This window comes from Neofelis nebulosa, chromosome 8, assembly GCF_028018385.1.
Source record: "Neofelis nebulosa isolate mNeoNeb1 chromosome 8, mNeoNeb1.pri, whole genome shotgun sequence".
Taxonomy (NCBI): Eukaryota; Metazoa; Chordata; class Mammalia; order Carnivora; family Felidae; genus Neofelis; species Neofelis nebulosa.
Genome location: NC_080789.1, coordinates 7,183,660 through 7,196,419, shown reverse-complemented (window position 1 = coordinate 7,196,419; position 12,760 = coordinate 7,183,660). Strand labels below are relative to the sequence as shown.

Genomic DNA, 12,760 nt, shown 5'->3' with positions numbered 1-12,760 from the left:
CACGCCGTTCTTGCCCTTGTTCTGGGTGCTTTGGAGACAAAAGATGTGTGGGGCTGCTGCTCACTGGCCCCGGCCTCCTGGTCCCGCTGGAAAGCAGACGTGGTCGGAGCAGTTAGAGAACAATAGGCGACAGGCGGTCAGCAAGTGCTTAGAGTGGTGGCAGGGACAGGGCTCCAGGCATCAGAGGAGAGTCTGGCTTGCTGTCCCTGGTGTTTGACAGTGATTGGAGGCGACTCGCCCAGTGCTCAAACTCGAGCGGTATAGGCTTTCTGCTTTCTGTGTGCTTTCCCCTTTCTCGAAAGTGGGGGCCTCGGGAGAGTGCGGCGTGTTCTGCAGGTACGGCGTGCGTGGGAGCTTCTGCTATCCTTTTTTAAAAAACAACTGTGTTGTGTGATATAAGAAGTTTCGGTGCACGACACCAAAAAGGGAGGATAAAAGTAAAAGCAATCTTAAGTCTCAACCCCATCCTCACGGTCTGTTTGGTCTATACCACAGACTTTACTGGCTTTCTCGCCTCGTGCAGACTCTGTTTCTAGGCCTGACTGCCCAGAACGTGCTCAGAAGTGTCCTGCCTCCCTGTCCTGGTCGGATGGAGGCCCCCGTGTCTGTACGTGTGAGGGGAGGGAGGGGCTGGTGCCACCCCACTTTGGGCCCGCCAGTGGCGACTTGGCCGTGACAGCCGTGGCGAGCTTTGCAAGGCCACTTGTTTCATCAGCGCAGCCAGACCGTCGCTGGCCGCAGAGGTCTGGAAAACAGGAGCAGGGCTTCTGTGTCATGTCAGGGCAGCGGCCACCACTTTGTTCTCAGCTGGCCATCCTCCTGCCCATTTTCTGTTTTCTGAAAAGGCTTGCAGCCCCAGCCTTGAAGGAAAGTACTGAATACTGTGCCAGGAGACCCAGCACCCCTCGCACATGCCTCCCCCGCCTTCCAACTGTCTAACAAGGTGGTTGTGGGCTTTGGTTGAGAAGGGGGTTCGATCCCCATTCAGAGCGGATAGCTGTTTCTCGGGGTCCTCTCAGTACCCTCTGTTTCTCTGCAAAGACAAAGATGGGCTCATGATGAGACCATCTAACCTTTCAGGCCTCTCCCCTCTTCTTCAGCTGACCCCATTGCCCAGGTCCACCAGGCCTTCTGCAAGAACCTGCTGGAACGAGCTGTTGAGTCGTTGGTGAAGCCTCAGGCCAAGAAGAAGGCGGGAGAACAGGAAGAAGAGAGCTGGTAATGTCCCCAGAATGGGCCCCTGCCTCAGGCATCTGCCCAGGAAGCTTGGGGGCAACTGGAGGCCCACGTTCCTGGAAGCAAACAATCCCTAGTGTAGGGTCTGTAGGGAAATCGAATGATTCCAGGGTATTTCTCAAACCTGCCAGCCTCACAAGAGTCCCTTGACCTGACCTCTGTGCCCTTTCCTCCCATACCGGGTGTGCCACTTCCCCCCTCTTTCTCCTTTCCCCCATCCCTTCACCAAGCAGAGGCAGTTCTCGGAGCAGATCAGAGATGTGATCAGGTTGCTTTGCTTTTGGCAGTGGGGAGGGGGGGGGTGGCCTGTTGAGGGCATAGGAATGGAATGTGGAGGGCTGAGCAGAAGGCAGACATCTGGGGGACTCAGACCTTTATGCAGCGTGCCAAGCAATTTCTTATTCTTAACAGAGCTATTAAGCACAGTCTTTCTTCCTCAGAGTAAGAGCTGAGGGGCGGACAGGTGCCAGAGTCACTCTCCTACAAGGCCCAGGTCCTGACTGGAGTGCACCTTAGCGGGGAAGGGAGGGCAGCTCTGCCGGTGAGATCAGCGAACTTGTGGTAGGAGATGACATTTGAACTAGGCCTTGAGGGGAGGAGCATCTGGAACAGCCCAGACGTGTGAAGAATGAAAGCCTGTGGAGACTGTGAATGGTGTCAGTGGTGTTGGGGACAGGGCTTAGGGTGTGCCTGGTGTGATTGGGGTCGGGGGGAGCAAAGGCCAATATAGCCATTGGGTCTTGGAACTGGAGCGCCGAAGCCAGGCATGAGCGTGGTCCTTCTGTACATTATGATGTACCATGGAACCGTTTATTTTCTTTCTAGTGAGTTCTCTAATGCTCTGGAGTACCTGAAATTACTTAATTCTTTTGTGGACTCTGTGGGGATTGTGACACCACCCTTCTCCAGCAATTCCGTGCTCAAGTCAGCCCTTGGTAAGTACTTTGCAGGGTAGCTCTTCAGGCCTCGTGTTGCTTAATTCAGTTTCACAGCCCTTTTGTCCCAGCGGGTCCAGGTCAGTTGTGAGTGTTCACTTGAGAATCTTCTCTGGATCTGAGGTGTGTATCTATGGCCCCACGTGGCTCCAACGCACAGTTACCCCCTGCTGGGTGGCGTTCTGGGGACAAGAAATAAAGATTCTCCTAGAAGTGGGACGATGAGCAGTGAATGTCTTTCCTTGGAACTTTCCCAAACACCCAGACTGGGCAACAAGTGGTCCGGACACCAGGAGCTCACTTGTTGATGCACGGTGGCCCTGAGGCTGCTTTTGGGTCTGACAGTCTCTGCTGAAGAGACTTTTCACCCGGGTATCTTTACTGCTCAGCGGCTGCCCATTGGGTGAGCCAGTGCAACCCGCTGACTGACATTCTTTGCTTCTGTCCCTAGATGGCCATCAGGATGATAGCACAGCAGCTGTTTCTGAGGCTGCTGGGAGAGGGGGGCCTTCAGGCTGTCTTCTGGCCACTCTCGCCAGGGAGGGAAGGATTCCAGAAAAGCGGCCACCCCATCGTGACCCCTGACCCTGCAGCCTGTCTTTAGAAAAGCACAGGCTCTTCCGCCTTTTATCTTACGCTTCCACTTCCTGCCCCACCACCCCTGGCATCGCGAGATCACTAGCACCGTAATTCTGCAGCTGAGAAAGCTGAGCCTCTGAGAAGAAAACACTGAAGATTCTAACCACAGCCTCTTACTGGAAACACTTGAGAAACTCTACTCTTTGTGACTTCATTAGAGATTCATGACGTTTCCAGCACTTACCTTAAAAATTACATGACAGTGAACGTCTTTGCTGTACTTTTTTTCTCTAGGCCATTTTTTTTTGGTGATAGACTGCCCCAAACGGGATTACTAGAGTTACTAGAGTAATAGGAGTGGGCATCTTTAAGGCTCTTGATACAGATTGCCAGTACTTTCCAAAAGGACGTGCTGGCTCGCGCTCCCACCGGCATCTCTATGAGAGGGCCACGCAAAGGCCCCTGGCCCATCGCCAGAAGGTACAGATGGCACGTGCACATGGGAACTAGGTGCAGGCGGCCAGGCTGAGCTCCGTAGGTGTGTGGGTGCTGGAGTAACATTTGGTGCTGTTCCGTTCCAGGTCCAGATGTCATCTGTCGGTGGTGGACGTCTGCTATCACTATGGCCATCGGCTGGCTCCAGGGAGATGACGCAGCTGTGCGCGCTCACTTTACTGAAGCAGAGCGTGTCCCCAAGGCCCTGGAAGTGACAGAGTGCGTAAGCCTCCTTGGCCACTCGCTGGCTTCTCTCCAGGGGAATCCCAGGTGTGCCAGGCTCACTTCTGTGCGTCAGCAGAGTGGCCACTGGGGTGAAAGGTTGCGCAGCTTGGGGACTACATAATAGATGGAGAGGTGAAGCCAGAGGGAGGAAGAGGGCAGCACGGAGAAACCGATGGCAAGCAAGCCCATCTGCGTGCGTTGTCCTAGCAGCTGCCAGTGCTACTTCCGGGGCCTCGTCCCCCATTCTCATGGAACCACAGGCTAATGGGGATGGAGAGCAGTGTGGCTCCCGGCATCTTCAGAAGCTCATGGTGCAGCCAGGCCGCGTGGTGATGGCTCACGGCCAGCACAGGGCTTGTGAGGGCCCGTCTCTCGCGTGCCAGCATTGTACCCCGTTTCCTTTCAGCTTCCTGTCAACACCCACCCCCTCCGCCCCAGTCAGCCCTTCACTAAAAGGCTTTAGCACGAGGCATAACCAGAGAGCTTTTGACATTCCTCTTTGGGGACCCAACGCCTGCCTCTGGGGCATTTGGCCCCTAGTAACGTGCAACCCCCTGTCTGTTTCTGACTGGATCTGAGTGCCCCTAACATCTTCTGCAACCCCAGAGAAATTGTACAATGCTCCAAGACAGAAAGTTCTTGTCCTCAGACCCAAGGCCGGAACATTTCCTGTCACGCAGACTCTCAACCAGGAGAACAGGAAAGAGCTGAGAAAAGTAGGTCTAGGCAGGTTCCCTAAGGTAGGTCACACACCCCAATTTCATTTAAGTAACCCAGTTTTGAGTACCCTGACCAGTGAGCACCCACCTTACATTCTCCCAGCCAGTGTGCCTGAGGACATGGCGGGTAGATTTGTCCAGGGTCCCCTCATTTGTGAGCAGCAGAGCCCTGGAATCAGCTAAGACCCTCAGCTGACATTCCTTCCCCTGAATTCAGTCACTCTAAGGACCCTTTGCTCTTGGGGAATAATAATGCTGTGGGAACGAACCCTCCCCCACCCCAGCCTCCCCAGTCTCTCCCCGATCTGCTCTATGAAAAGAAGCTACTCTTCTCTGGAGAGCTTAATACCCAGCTTCTGGGGGAGCGGCCCCTCAGAGAGCAGGCACAAATAATGGAGTCCATACTTTATGTCATCTCAGGTGGCAGCAAGTAGGATTATGGCCGCTTTACAGATGAGGAAACTGAGGCACAGATTGTTTGAATGACTGTTTTAGGTGGCTCCTTAGTGGTAATCCTGGTGGTTGAGCTGGGTGTCTGATCCCTGACTCTCGGCCACATGCCCCGTTCCTGGGTCTCCTGCACCCCTTCCATGATTCCATTGTTTATTTAGTCGATACTTAACTGAGGGCCCCCTTGGTGCCCAGCTGTGTTCTGGGCTCTGAGAGGCAGCAGTAGACAAGAGAGCAAGTTGCGGCCATAAGCAGATGGATAGTGGCCCGACCTGCAGAGGTGCTCTCTCCTGTGGGCAGCTCGTGCCATTGCCTTTGCCAGACCAGTGGTGGCTTCTGTGAAGCAGCCAGTGCAACTCTTCACTGGGAGGGGTTCTGGGCCAGAGGGAGGGAGGCCCATAACCACAGGTTGGTGTTGAGGGGAGCAGAGGTGAGTACAAAGGGCCTGACCCAGTGGGTAGCCTGAGGAGGCGTATAGAGGGCAGGACAGGAGAAGGCAGCCCCGGGAACACAGCAGGTGGAATAAGTCTCAGGAGACAAGTTGGTGAGACAGGACACTCCTGTGCACCCACGTCAGCAGAGGCACAGAAGGGGGAAAGGAAAAAGAGCTGGTCTGCCGATGCCTGCATCCTGGGGCAGAGTCCGAGGTGGTGCGGGACGGGGGGGGGGGGGGGGGCCATGGCTGGGCTGAGAAGGGCCTTGTTCAGCCGTGAATGGCCTGCAGCTGCCCTCCCTGTGCTGCCCCCCGGTTTCTTCCCTCCAGCCTCTGGCCCCTGGATATTCTCCCATGCATCAGAGACTCCAGGCCTTTGCACATGTTGCACCTCTGTCTGGAACCCTCCCAGAATGCCACACGACTCACTCCCCTATTCCTTCAGATCTCTGCCCAAATGTTACTTTTCCAGCAAGGACATCCTTGACCACCATCCCTTATAAGATGCCACCTTCTTCCTCTGCTCAGCTTCCCTTCATGGCGCTTGCTCTGCCTGGCATTACATGTTCAGTGTTCAGTGCATTTATTATCTGACTCCCGCACTCGAAGGCACCTGCAGGCAGGGACTTGGGTTGCCCACTGCTGCATCGCCAGGCCCGGGGCTCTATCAATACTCCCTGAATGAAGGAGGCTGTAGGGGTGGGGAGCCCGCCCTCATTCAGGGCCCCGGCATCTCAGATCTGGAGCCATTGTGGCCGCATGTGAGTGGACAGACCCATGTGTCACCGACTCAGGCTCTTCCTCATGCCGCCCGAGGGACACTCACTGACCTCTTGCCTCTCACCTCCCTCTCACTGTCCAGGAGCCCCCTGGTGAAGGCCGTCTTCCACACCTGCAGAGCCATGCACACTTCACTCTCCGGGAAGGCGGACGGGCAGCAAAGCTCCTTCTGCCACTGTGAGCGGGCCAGTGGCCACCTGTGGAGCAGCCTCAATGTTAGCGGGGCCACCTGCGACCTCACCCTCAATCATGTGAGTGGGGGCTGATCTGGCCCCCTACCAGGGGGATCTGAGGGGGAGGTGCTCAGCTGTGGTGGGTAGGAACACCCCTGCCCACCTTGAGCTTGCCCGGCCTGTGGGGCCGTCCCAAAGACAAACCGGGCAAGCGGTGCCTTTCCCCAGACATAGCCTCTTGGCCCAGTTAGGCCCCTTTGGAGTCCTCAGGGCGAGCATGTTTCCACCTGTGCCTTTGCTGGGTTCCCCGAGTCCCGGGTCCTGCTGGTCCTCAGCTCTGCCAGCCCCAGGTGAACCAGAGACGGTCAGGGCTCTGCATCTGCTCCGGGCAGCTTGCACAAGTCCCGCAGACCGCTGCAGGCCAGCCTTAGAAGGGGCCCCGAGCCGCGCGCACACGCACCCCGAGCTGACTGACCGGCCTGGGCACCTCCGAGGCCAGGTGCCCGCCTCCTAGCGGGCAGCTGTGGTGCATTGTAGTTGCATTGCATGTTCTGGTGGTACCCGTGCAATGTTTCCACAGTGCATCACAGAGGCCTGCCTGGCCCTCGAGAGACTTCCTACCGTGCCTTGGTAGGGGGCGCTGCCGTCACTGTTGGATCCCAAGGCATGGCCGCCCCGGGAGAGAGGAGGGGCAGGGTGGGCACAGCTAAAAGCGAAGCACGGTCTGCACACTCAACAGGAGTTGGGTTTCCCTCCGTGAAGGGAGGGACGGGCTATGGCCCGGACGGTCAGACTCTGAGCCCCGCACTGGGGTTTGGTCCGAGGTAGCTAGGTTGGCACTTCTGGCTAGAGGTGGTGAGTATCAGTCCCAGATACTAGGGGGAGCCCGGAAGCCTGCCAGCCCTACAGAATAAGCACTGTGCCAGAGGGGCCCAAGAGTAAAGGCCCACGGAGGAGCCACATAGTTTCAGCTGACTTTGGGAAACGAGAGAGAGGCTTCGCACTCTTGGGGCTGGGGTTCCTGGGCAGCAGTTCTGTGTGGGACAATGGGCCAAGGAGGAGACCCCGTGGAGCTTGGCATCTGTCAAAGGGCAGAATCCAGCCCCAGGCCGCTCCCGCCGCCCAAAGGTGCTCCCCCAGCGCTCACCTCTTAGAAATGCCAGGCTTGGGGCGCCTGGGTGGCTCAGTCGGTTAAGCGACCAACTTCGGCTCAGGTCATGATCTCGCAGTCCGTGAGTTCAAGCCCCGCGTCGGGCTCTGTGCTGACAGCTCAGAGCCTAGAGCCTGCTTCAGATCCTGTGTCTCCCTCTCTCTGGCCCTCCCCCGTTCATGCTCTGTCTCTCTGTCTCAAAAATAAATAAACGTTAAAAAAATTAAAAAAAAAAAAAAAAAGAAATGCCAGGCTTGGGGCGCCTGAGTGGCTCAGTCGGTTAAGCGCCCGACTTCGGCTCGGGTCATGACCTCACGGTTCGTTGAGTTCGAACCCCTCCTCAGGTCTCTGTGCTGACAGCTCAGAGTCTGGAGCCTGCTTCCGATTCTGTGTCTCCCTCTCTCTGCCCCTCCCCCGCTTGACTCTGTCTATCTCTCTCTCAAAAAAATAAACATTACGACAAATGTTTTAAAAAAGCCAGGCTTGGTTTGAAGAGGGAGGCCATCACCAGCCAGAAAACAGTGTGGCGAAGGGACAAGACAACGAGCAGGCACGAGGCAGAGTCCAGGGTGGGTCCAGTGCCCTGGTGAAGGGACACGAAGAGGAATCTCCCGGGGGGAGTCCATCGGAACCTGTAGGGCCCCATGGGACCCCTCTCACAAGGAAGTCTGCTTTGTCCTCACTCTCACTGCCCCCGGTACTGATGGGAGCCGCGCAGGTGGCCCAGCCTCATGGGTGCCGTGCGGACAGTACGTGAGTCCCCCACTCGCACGCTGTGCGGCATCCGTGCCTGGTGGTGGCTGGCGTTGACAGTGCTTCCAAAGGCCAGGTGTAGTAGGCACGCACGGTGCTCTCCTGTAACACGGTAGCCTTGTGGTGCCGTTTTGTGGATGAGGAAACGGAGGCTGAGAGAGGGTCAGTTGTGTGCCAGTTGGTGGCCAAACCGCAATTGATTTAGGTCAGTGGGCTAAACCCAAGTGTTCAACTGGTCCGTGGTCTCGCCTTCTTGGACTCCTGTCTCCCCAACCCCAGAGACCACTGGGGCCGAGCCTTGGCTGCCTTCTGTAGAAGTGAGCCTCCTCCTTCCCTTCCTCCATCTCCTGGCTATGCTGCCACTTCGGGTCCTTTGATCCTACTTGCGGGGCAGGGCTGCGGCCCAGTTGGGGCATGGGCCTGCCGTGAGGCCACCTCCTGTGAGGTGGGAGGAGCCTGTGTCTTCCTGTCAGGCCCACGAAGGTATTATTCCGGTGCCTGCTGCATGTCTCCTGCACAAGCTCCTGCCCTCTCTGGGCCTCACTTCTTCACCCACAGAATGGGAGAAACAGATCTTCCACCTGGGGTCATAGAAAGGACTAGATGCTGTGAGCCCGTTTGCCCTTCAGCTCTTCTCTTGCTGTCTGGGGAGCGTTTTCCAGGCTGCCCCTCTGAGACTCTCCACTTCCTCCCGGAGCTGCCGAGGGTTGGGCTTGGGAGGGCCTGATAACCGCTGGGATCTCTATCCCCGCGATAGGTCAGTCACCGGTCTCCTCCCTGTGGCTCATCCCCCAGGTGGTCCAGCTGCTGACCTGTGACCTGCTACTATCGCTGAGGACAGCGCTCTGGCAAAAGCAGGCAGGAGCCAGCCAGGCGCTGGGTGAGACGTACCACGCATCCGGTGCTGAACTGGCCGGCTTCCAGCGGGACCTGGGCAGCCTCCGCAGGCTGGCGCACAGCTTCCGCCCAGCATACCGCAAGGTGAGACCCAGCCAGCCGGCAGGGGAGGGTAGGTGGGGTTCTAGAAGCACCAGCACGGGGTTGCAGAGTTGGCCCTCGGAGGTCAGCCGGTCACCCCCGTGTCATGCATGGGGGTAGCTGCATGTATCCCTTTCTTCTGCTTGTGTTAGTTGAGTAGCCGCTGTGCGCCCAGCCCTGCAGTGTGGCAAGCAGGCCGAGGGCCCACAGGCAGGGGGCCGCACCGACTGCACCTCACGTGTCAAATGCGGGGATGGGAAGGGCTCCTGGCCCCGGGAGGGGTGGGAAGGGCATGGAGAGAGCTCCACTCTTGATTTCCTGTTGTCAGAGCGACGGAATCTCCCTAGCACTTCATTTCATTCTTGTTCTGAGTCGCCGGGGGCTTTGGCTCTGCTGCCTGACTGCACACAATATCCCCGTGGCGATGGCCACAGAATCTGAGAAGTCTCCCAGGGCAGTTGTGTAATTGGGCTGACGGGACCCAAATAATTTCCTTGCTTGTTTTATTGTGATTGCTAATTAGAGTTATGTACTCAACATGTTTTTGCCTGAATTATTTTCTAAAATTTCAAGTGAGAAGGCCATTAGTGTCCGTGAGGGGCGAAGGGCTCAGTGAGTCTGCCTTTTCCTTGGTCCCTCCCAGGGCCACATTGTGGCCACTGTTCACAGTGAACCAGGACAGACAGCGGGCAAAACATACATAATCACCACTGAACCTGCTCCACTGGGGAAAAGAGGAAGTGTACCCCAAGGTTCAGGGCCCTCTGGTCTGCTCAGGGCACGGCTGGCATCAGAGGCCTCCTCTTGAGACACCGTTTCCAACCTGCCTCTCCCCTGCCGCAACTCTTTAGTGGCTCCCCTGGCCCCACTGCCTTCCCCAGTGGCACTCGAGACCCTCCCCACAGATGGAGATAGGAAAGGGTATAAAGGAGCCTTGTGATTTAAGGAATTAGAGATCTAGGCCTTGCCCCCCACCCCCACCCCGTTCCCCAGTGACTCATATTTACAGAAGAGCCACAGTTCCCCTGGACACGTTCTGGCCTCTATTTCTTTCTAAAGAAACTGAAGGAAACAGGACCGAGCCTCCCTGGTGCCAGTCCAGCTAGCTGTTCCCCTCCTCTTGCCACCCGCCTCCCAGCCTCACCTCTGCCTGTTTTCAAGCTGGACGCCACCCCCAAGGCCTGAGGCTGCACCCAGGCCACTTCTCTTCCAGCCCCCGGGGGCAACGTCTGGGCTCTTTGTCTCCTGTAGAGGAGAGCGTCCTTGCCTGTTTCCAGCTGGCCTGTGCTGTGCTCCCCATTCCTGCTGTTCCTCCAGGTGTCTGGCTTTTTCGGAGCTCAGAGTTAGGACGGAAGTTGCTTCCAAGGGGAGAGCAGGGCAGGGTAGTGCGGAGAGAAGGGCCACTGTTGGGTGGCCGACGCGATGCCTCCTAGAGAGGTAACCACTGGGGTACAGACAGGTGCGTCCCCCTGCACCATCCCCAGGTGTTCCTGCACGAAGCCACTGTGCGCCTGATGGCGGGAGCCAGCCCCACCCGCACGCACCAGCTGCTGGAGCACAGTCTACGCCGCCGGACTGCCCAGAATACCAAGCATGGTGAGTCTATCTGCGCCCCAGCTCCAGGCCTGGTGGGGACCCTGCCTGAGCAGGGGAGGGGAGGAGGGTCCCAGCCCACCACTTACCCTTGGCAGAGCCCCGGTGGCTGTCCTCACCTGCGCTGTTCTCAGAGGTGGCGCGAGAATAGCAGTGGCCCGAGGCCGGTTCTCTGAGTTGCGGGGGAGGATCCGTGACCACGCTGTGGGGCTGGGGTTTGGCTGGGTTGTGGATCCAGCCTCAGGAGTGAGGATGGGAGGGCTGGGGATTCTGGGAGGGCTGGGGATGCCGTCCCGGCCCCAGCACTGCCTCACTGGCTGGCTCTGAGTTTAAATAAACGAGTCCAGGGTGAGCCCTTGGAACAGCTCGGTGAGCGGCTCCTCCACGCGTCTCCTCGTCGTTCCTGCAGGAGAGGTGGACGCCTGGCCCGGCCAGCGAGAGCGGGCCACCGCCATCCTGCTGGCCTGCCGCCACCTTCCCCTGTCCTTCCTCTCCTCCCCGGGCCAGCGGGCCGTGCTGCTGGCCGAGGCAGCCCGCACCCTGGAGAAGGCAGGCGACCGGCGCTCATGCAACGACTGCCAGCAGATGATTGTCAAGTTGGGGGGCGGCACTGCCATCGCCGCCTCCTGACCCCTGGGTTCTGCCCACCTCAGCCCCTGCCTCCCGCCCCCCTCCTCCCTCTGTCTCTCAGTCTGTCTCCCTCCTCCCTGTCTCTCAATCTCTCTGCTCCCTCTGGGAGTTGTGGGATGAGCCTTGTCTTCTGAGCTGTTGCCTGCTGAGGCTTGTGGAGCACCTCAGCCCGGTAGGCCCCTGGGCAGAGCCCCAAAAGCTGCTGTAGACAGATGCACGTGGTCCAGGGCCCCATGGGTCTGAGAGAGGAAAGAGCAGGGCAGGAATTGGGGAGTTTCCTGACTTAAAAGTGGCAGGGGGCTCCCAAGCTGCCTGGTCCCTGCCTCCAGCCCTCAGCCCTCCCCAGCTTTTCTCTCCTCCAGACACCACCCCCCCTTTCCTGCTTCCTTGTTTTTTATCAGGCTTTCCCTGTGGGGGACATAGGTCTCTGGGCACTAAAGCGCCTCACCCTTGGCACTGTGCCCAGCGTGCCCCTTTCCCCCTTTTTATACAGATGTTTTTATATCCGTGTGCTTGGGTTTGCCGTGATGCAGGGCTGAGTTGCTGTGGTATCTTTATTTCTCTCCTTGGATCTGTGTTCCCTCCCCTGTGCCTGACAAAGCCAGTTCATTGTTTTCTCTTCATTACACAGGACAGCCAGGGTAGGAGGGAGGCCCAGCTCTGGGGAGGCAAGTGGGAGGCAGGGGGCAGGCCTGGGGTTGGATGAAATAATGTCGGCATTATTTTTTAATTTTTTAAAAAATAAATGGTATCTTATTTAATTGTCCTGTTCCTTCCCACTCCCCCGCCCCCTGGGATGCCAGCGCAAGCTCAGGGTAGGCCCAGGGGGCTGGGAGACATGAAGCCACCCATTGGGACTGGGGACCGGGGGCCTTCAGTGTGGGTTCTCAATTCCCTCCCACCCCAACTCCTACCTCCACAGTCTATTTTTATCCCGAATTCTTGACCTGAAAATAAGCCAGGGTGGCAGGGACCAACCCCCAGTCTCTCCCCAGTGACAATCCCCTTTTCAGGGTAAACACTAGGAATAAAGGCCCCTGCCTCGATGAGGGTCCTTGGAGGAAAAGTGGTCCCACTTTTCTGGATCCCCGGGCTTGGTGCCCAGCCCCTGAGGCCATTTCTCCCAGGACCTGAGGACTGCCTGAGACCTCAGAACCTTCCGGGAGGCTGAGAGGGGCTGCCTTCCCTCCCTTCCTGCCTGTGTTCCTCACCCCTCAGGCCAGTTGGGGTAGAGAATGGGCGGGGGCTCCCCCTGATGCCGAGGACAGGCTAGAGTGGCTCAGCTTGGAACTTACCCACGTTCTTTCCCTGCTGCCCCTCCCCCCACACACTGTAAGTCGTGGCCCCTGCCCACCAGGCGAGCCAGCCCTTGTGTCATGTGTATATACCGTGCCTTTTCTCATTATTGTTTAGGGGTGGGAGGGGGTAGTTTTTCGCTGAAAGGGGGATACACCTATGGCTTCCTTGATATGGAATCGTTCACTGTGTCCTGGATGTAGGTTATTCAATAAACAGATTGGTACCACCCAGCATGAGGCGTGTGAGGGTCTGTAGTGTGACCGCCGTGGTGATTCAGCCAGGTGGCTGCAAAGCTTGGCCTCTGGTGGGTCGGGGACTGAGGACAGCCCCTC

At 57.7% G+C, this 12,760-nt stretch overlaps 1 protein-coding gene across 1 annotated transcript in view; it reads left to right on the top strand.

Moving 5' to 3' along the window:
• The window catches only part of SREBF2 (sterol regulatory element binding transcription factor 2), a 59,028-nt gene extending 46,367 nt beyond the window's left edge, over positions 1–12,661 (top strand). Inside the window, exons 13-19 of the mRNA XM_058741160.1 lie at positions 1,101–1,218; positions 2,062–2,171; positions 3,332–3,464; positions 5,935–6,103; positions 8,724–8,909; positions 10,391–10,502; positions 10,909–12,661. Of these exons, the coding sequence (XP_058597143.1) occupies positions 1,101–1,218; positions 2,062–2,171; positions 3,332–3,464; positions 5,935–6,103; positions 8,724–8,909; positions 10,391–10,502; positions 10,909–11,129 (1,049 nt within the window). The 3' untranslated portion in view covers positions 11,130–12,661. The remainder of the gene's footprint in view (positions 1–1,100; positions 1,219–2,061; positions 2,172–3,331; positions 3,465–5,934; positions 6,104–8,723; positions 8,910–10,390; positions 10,503–10,908) is intronic.
• Positions 12,662–12,760: the final 99 nt, after the last annotated feature.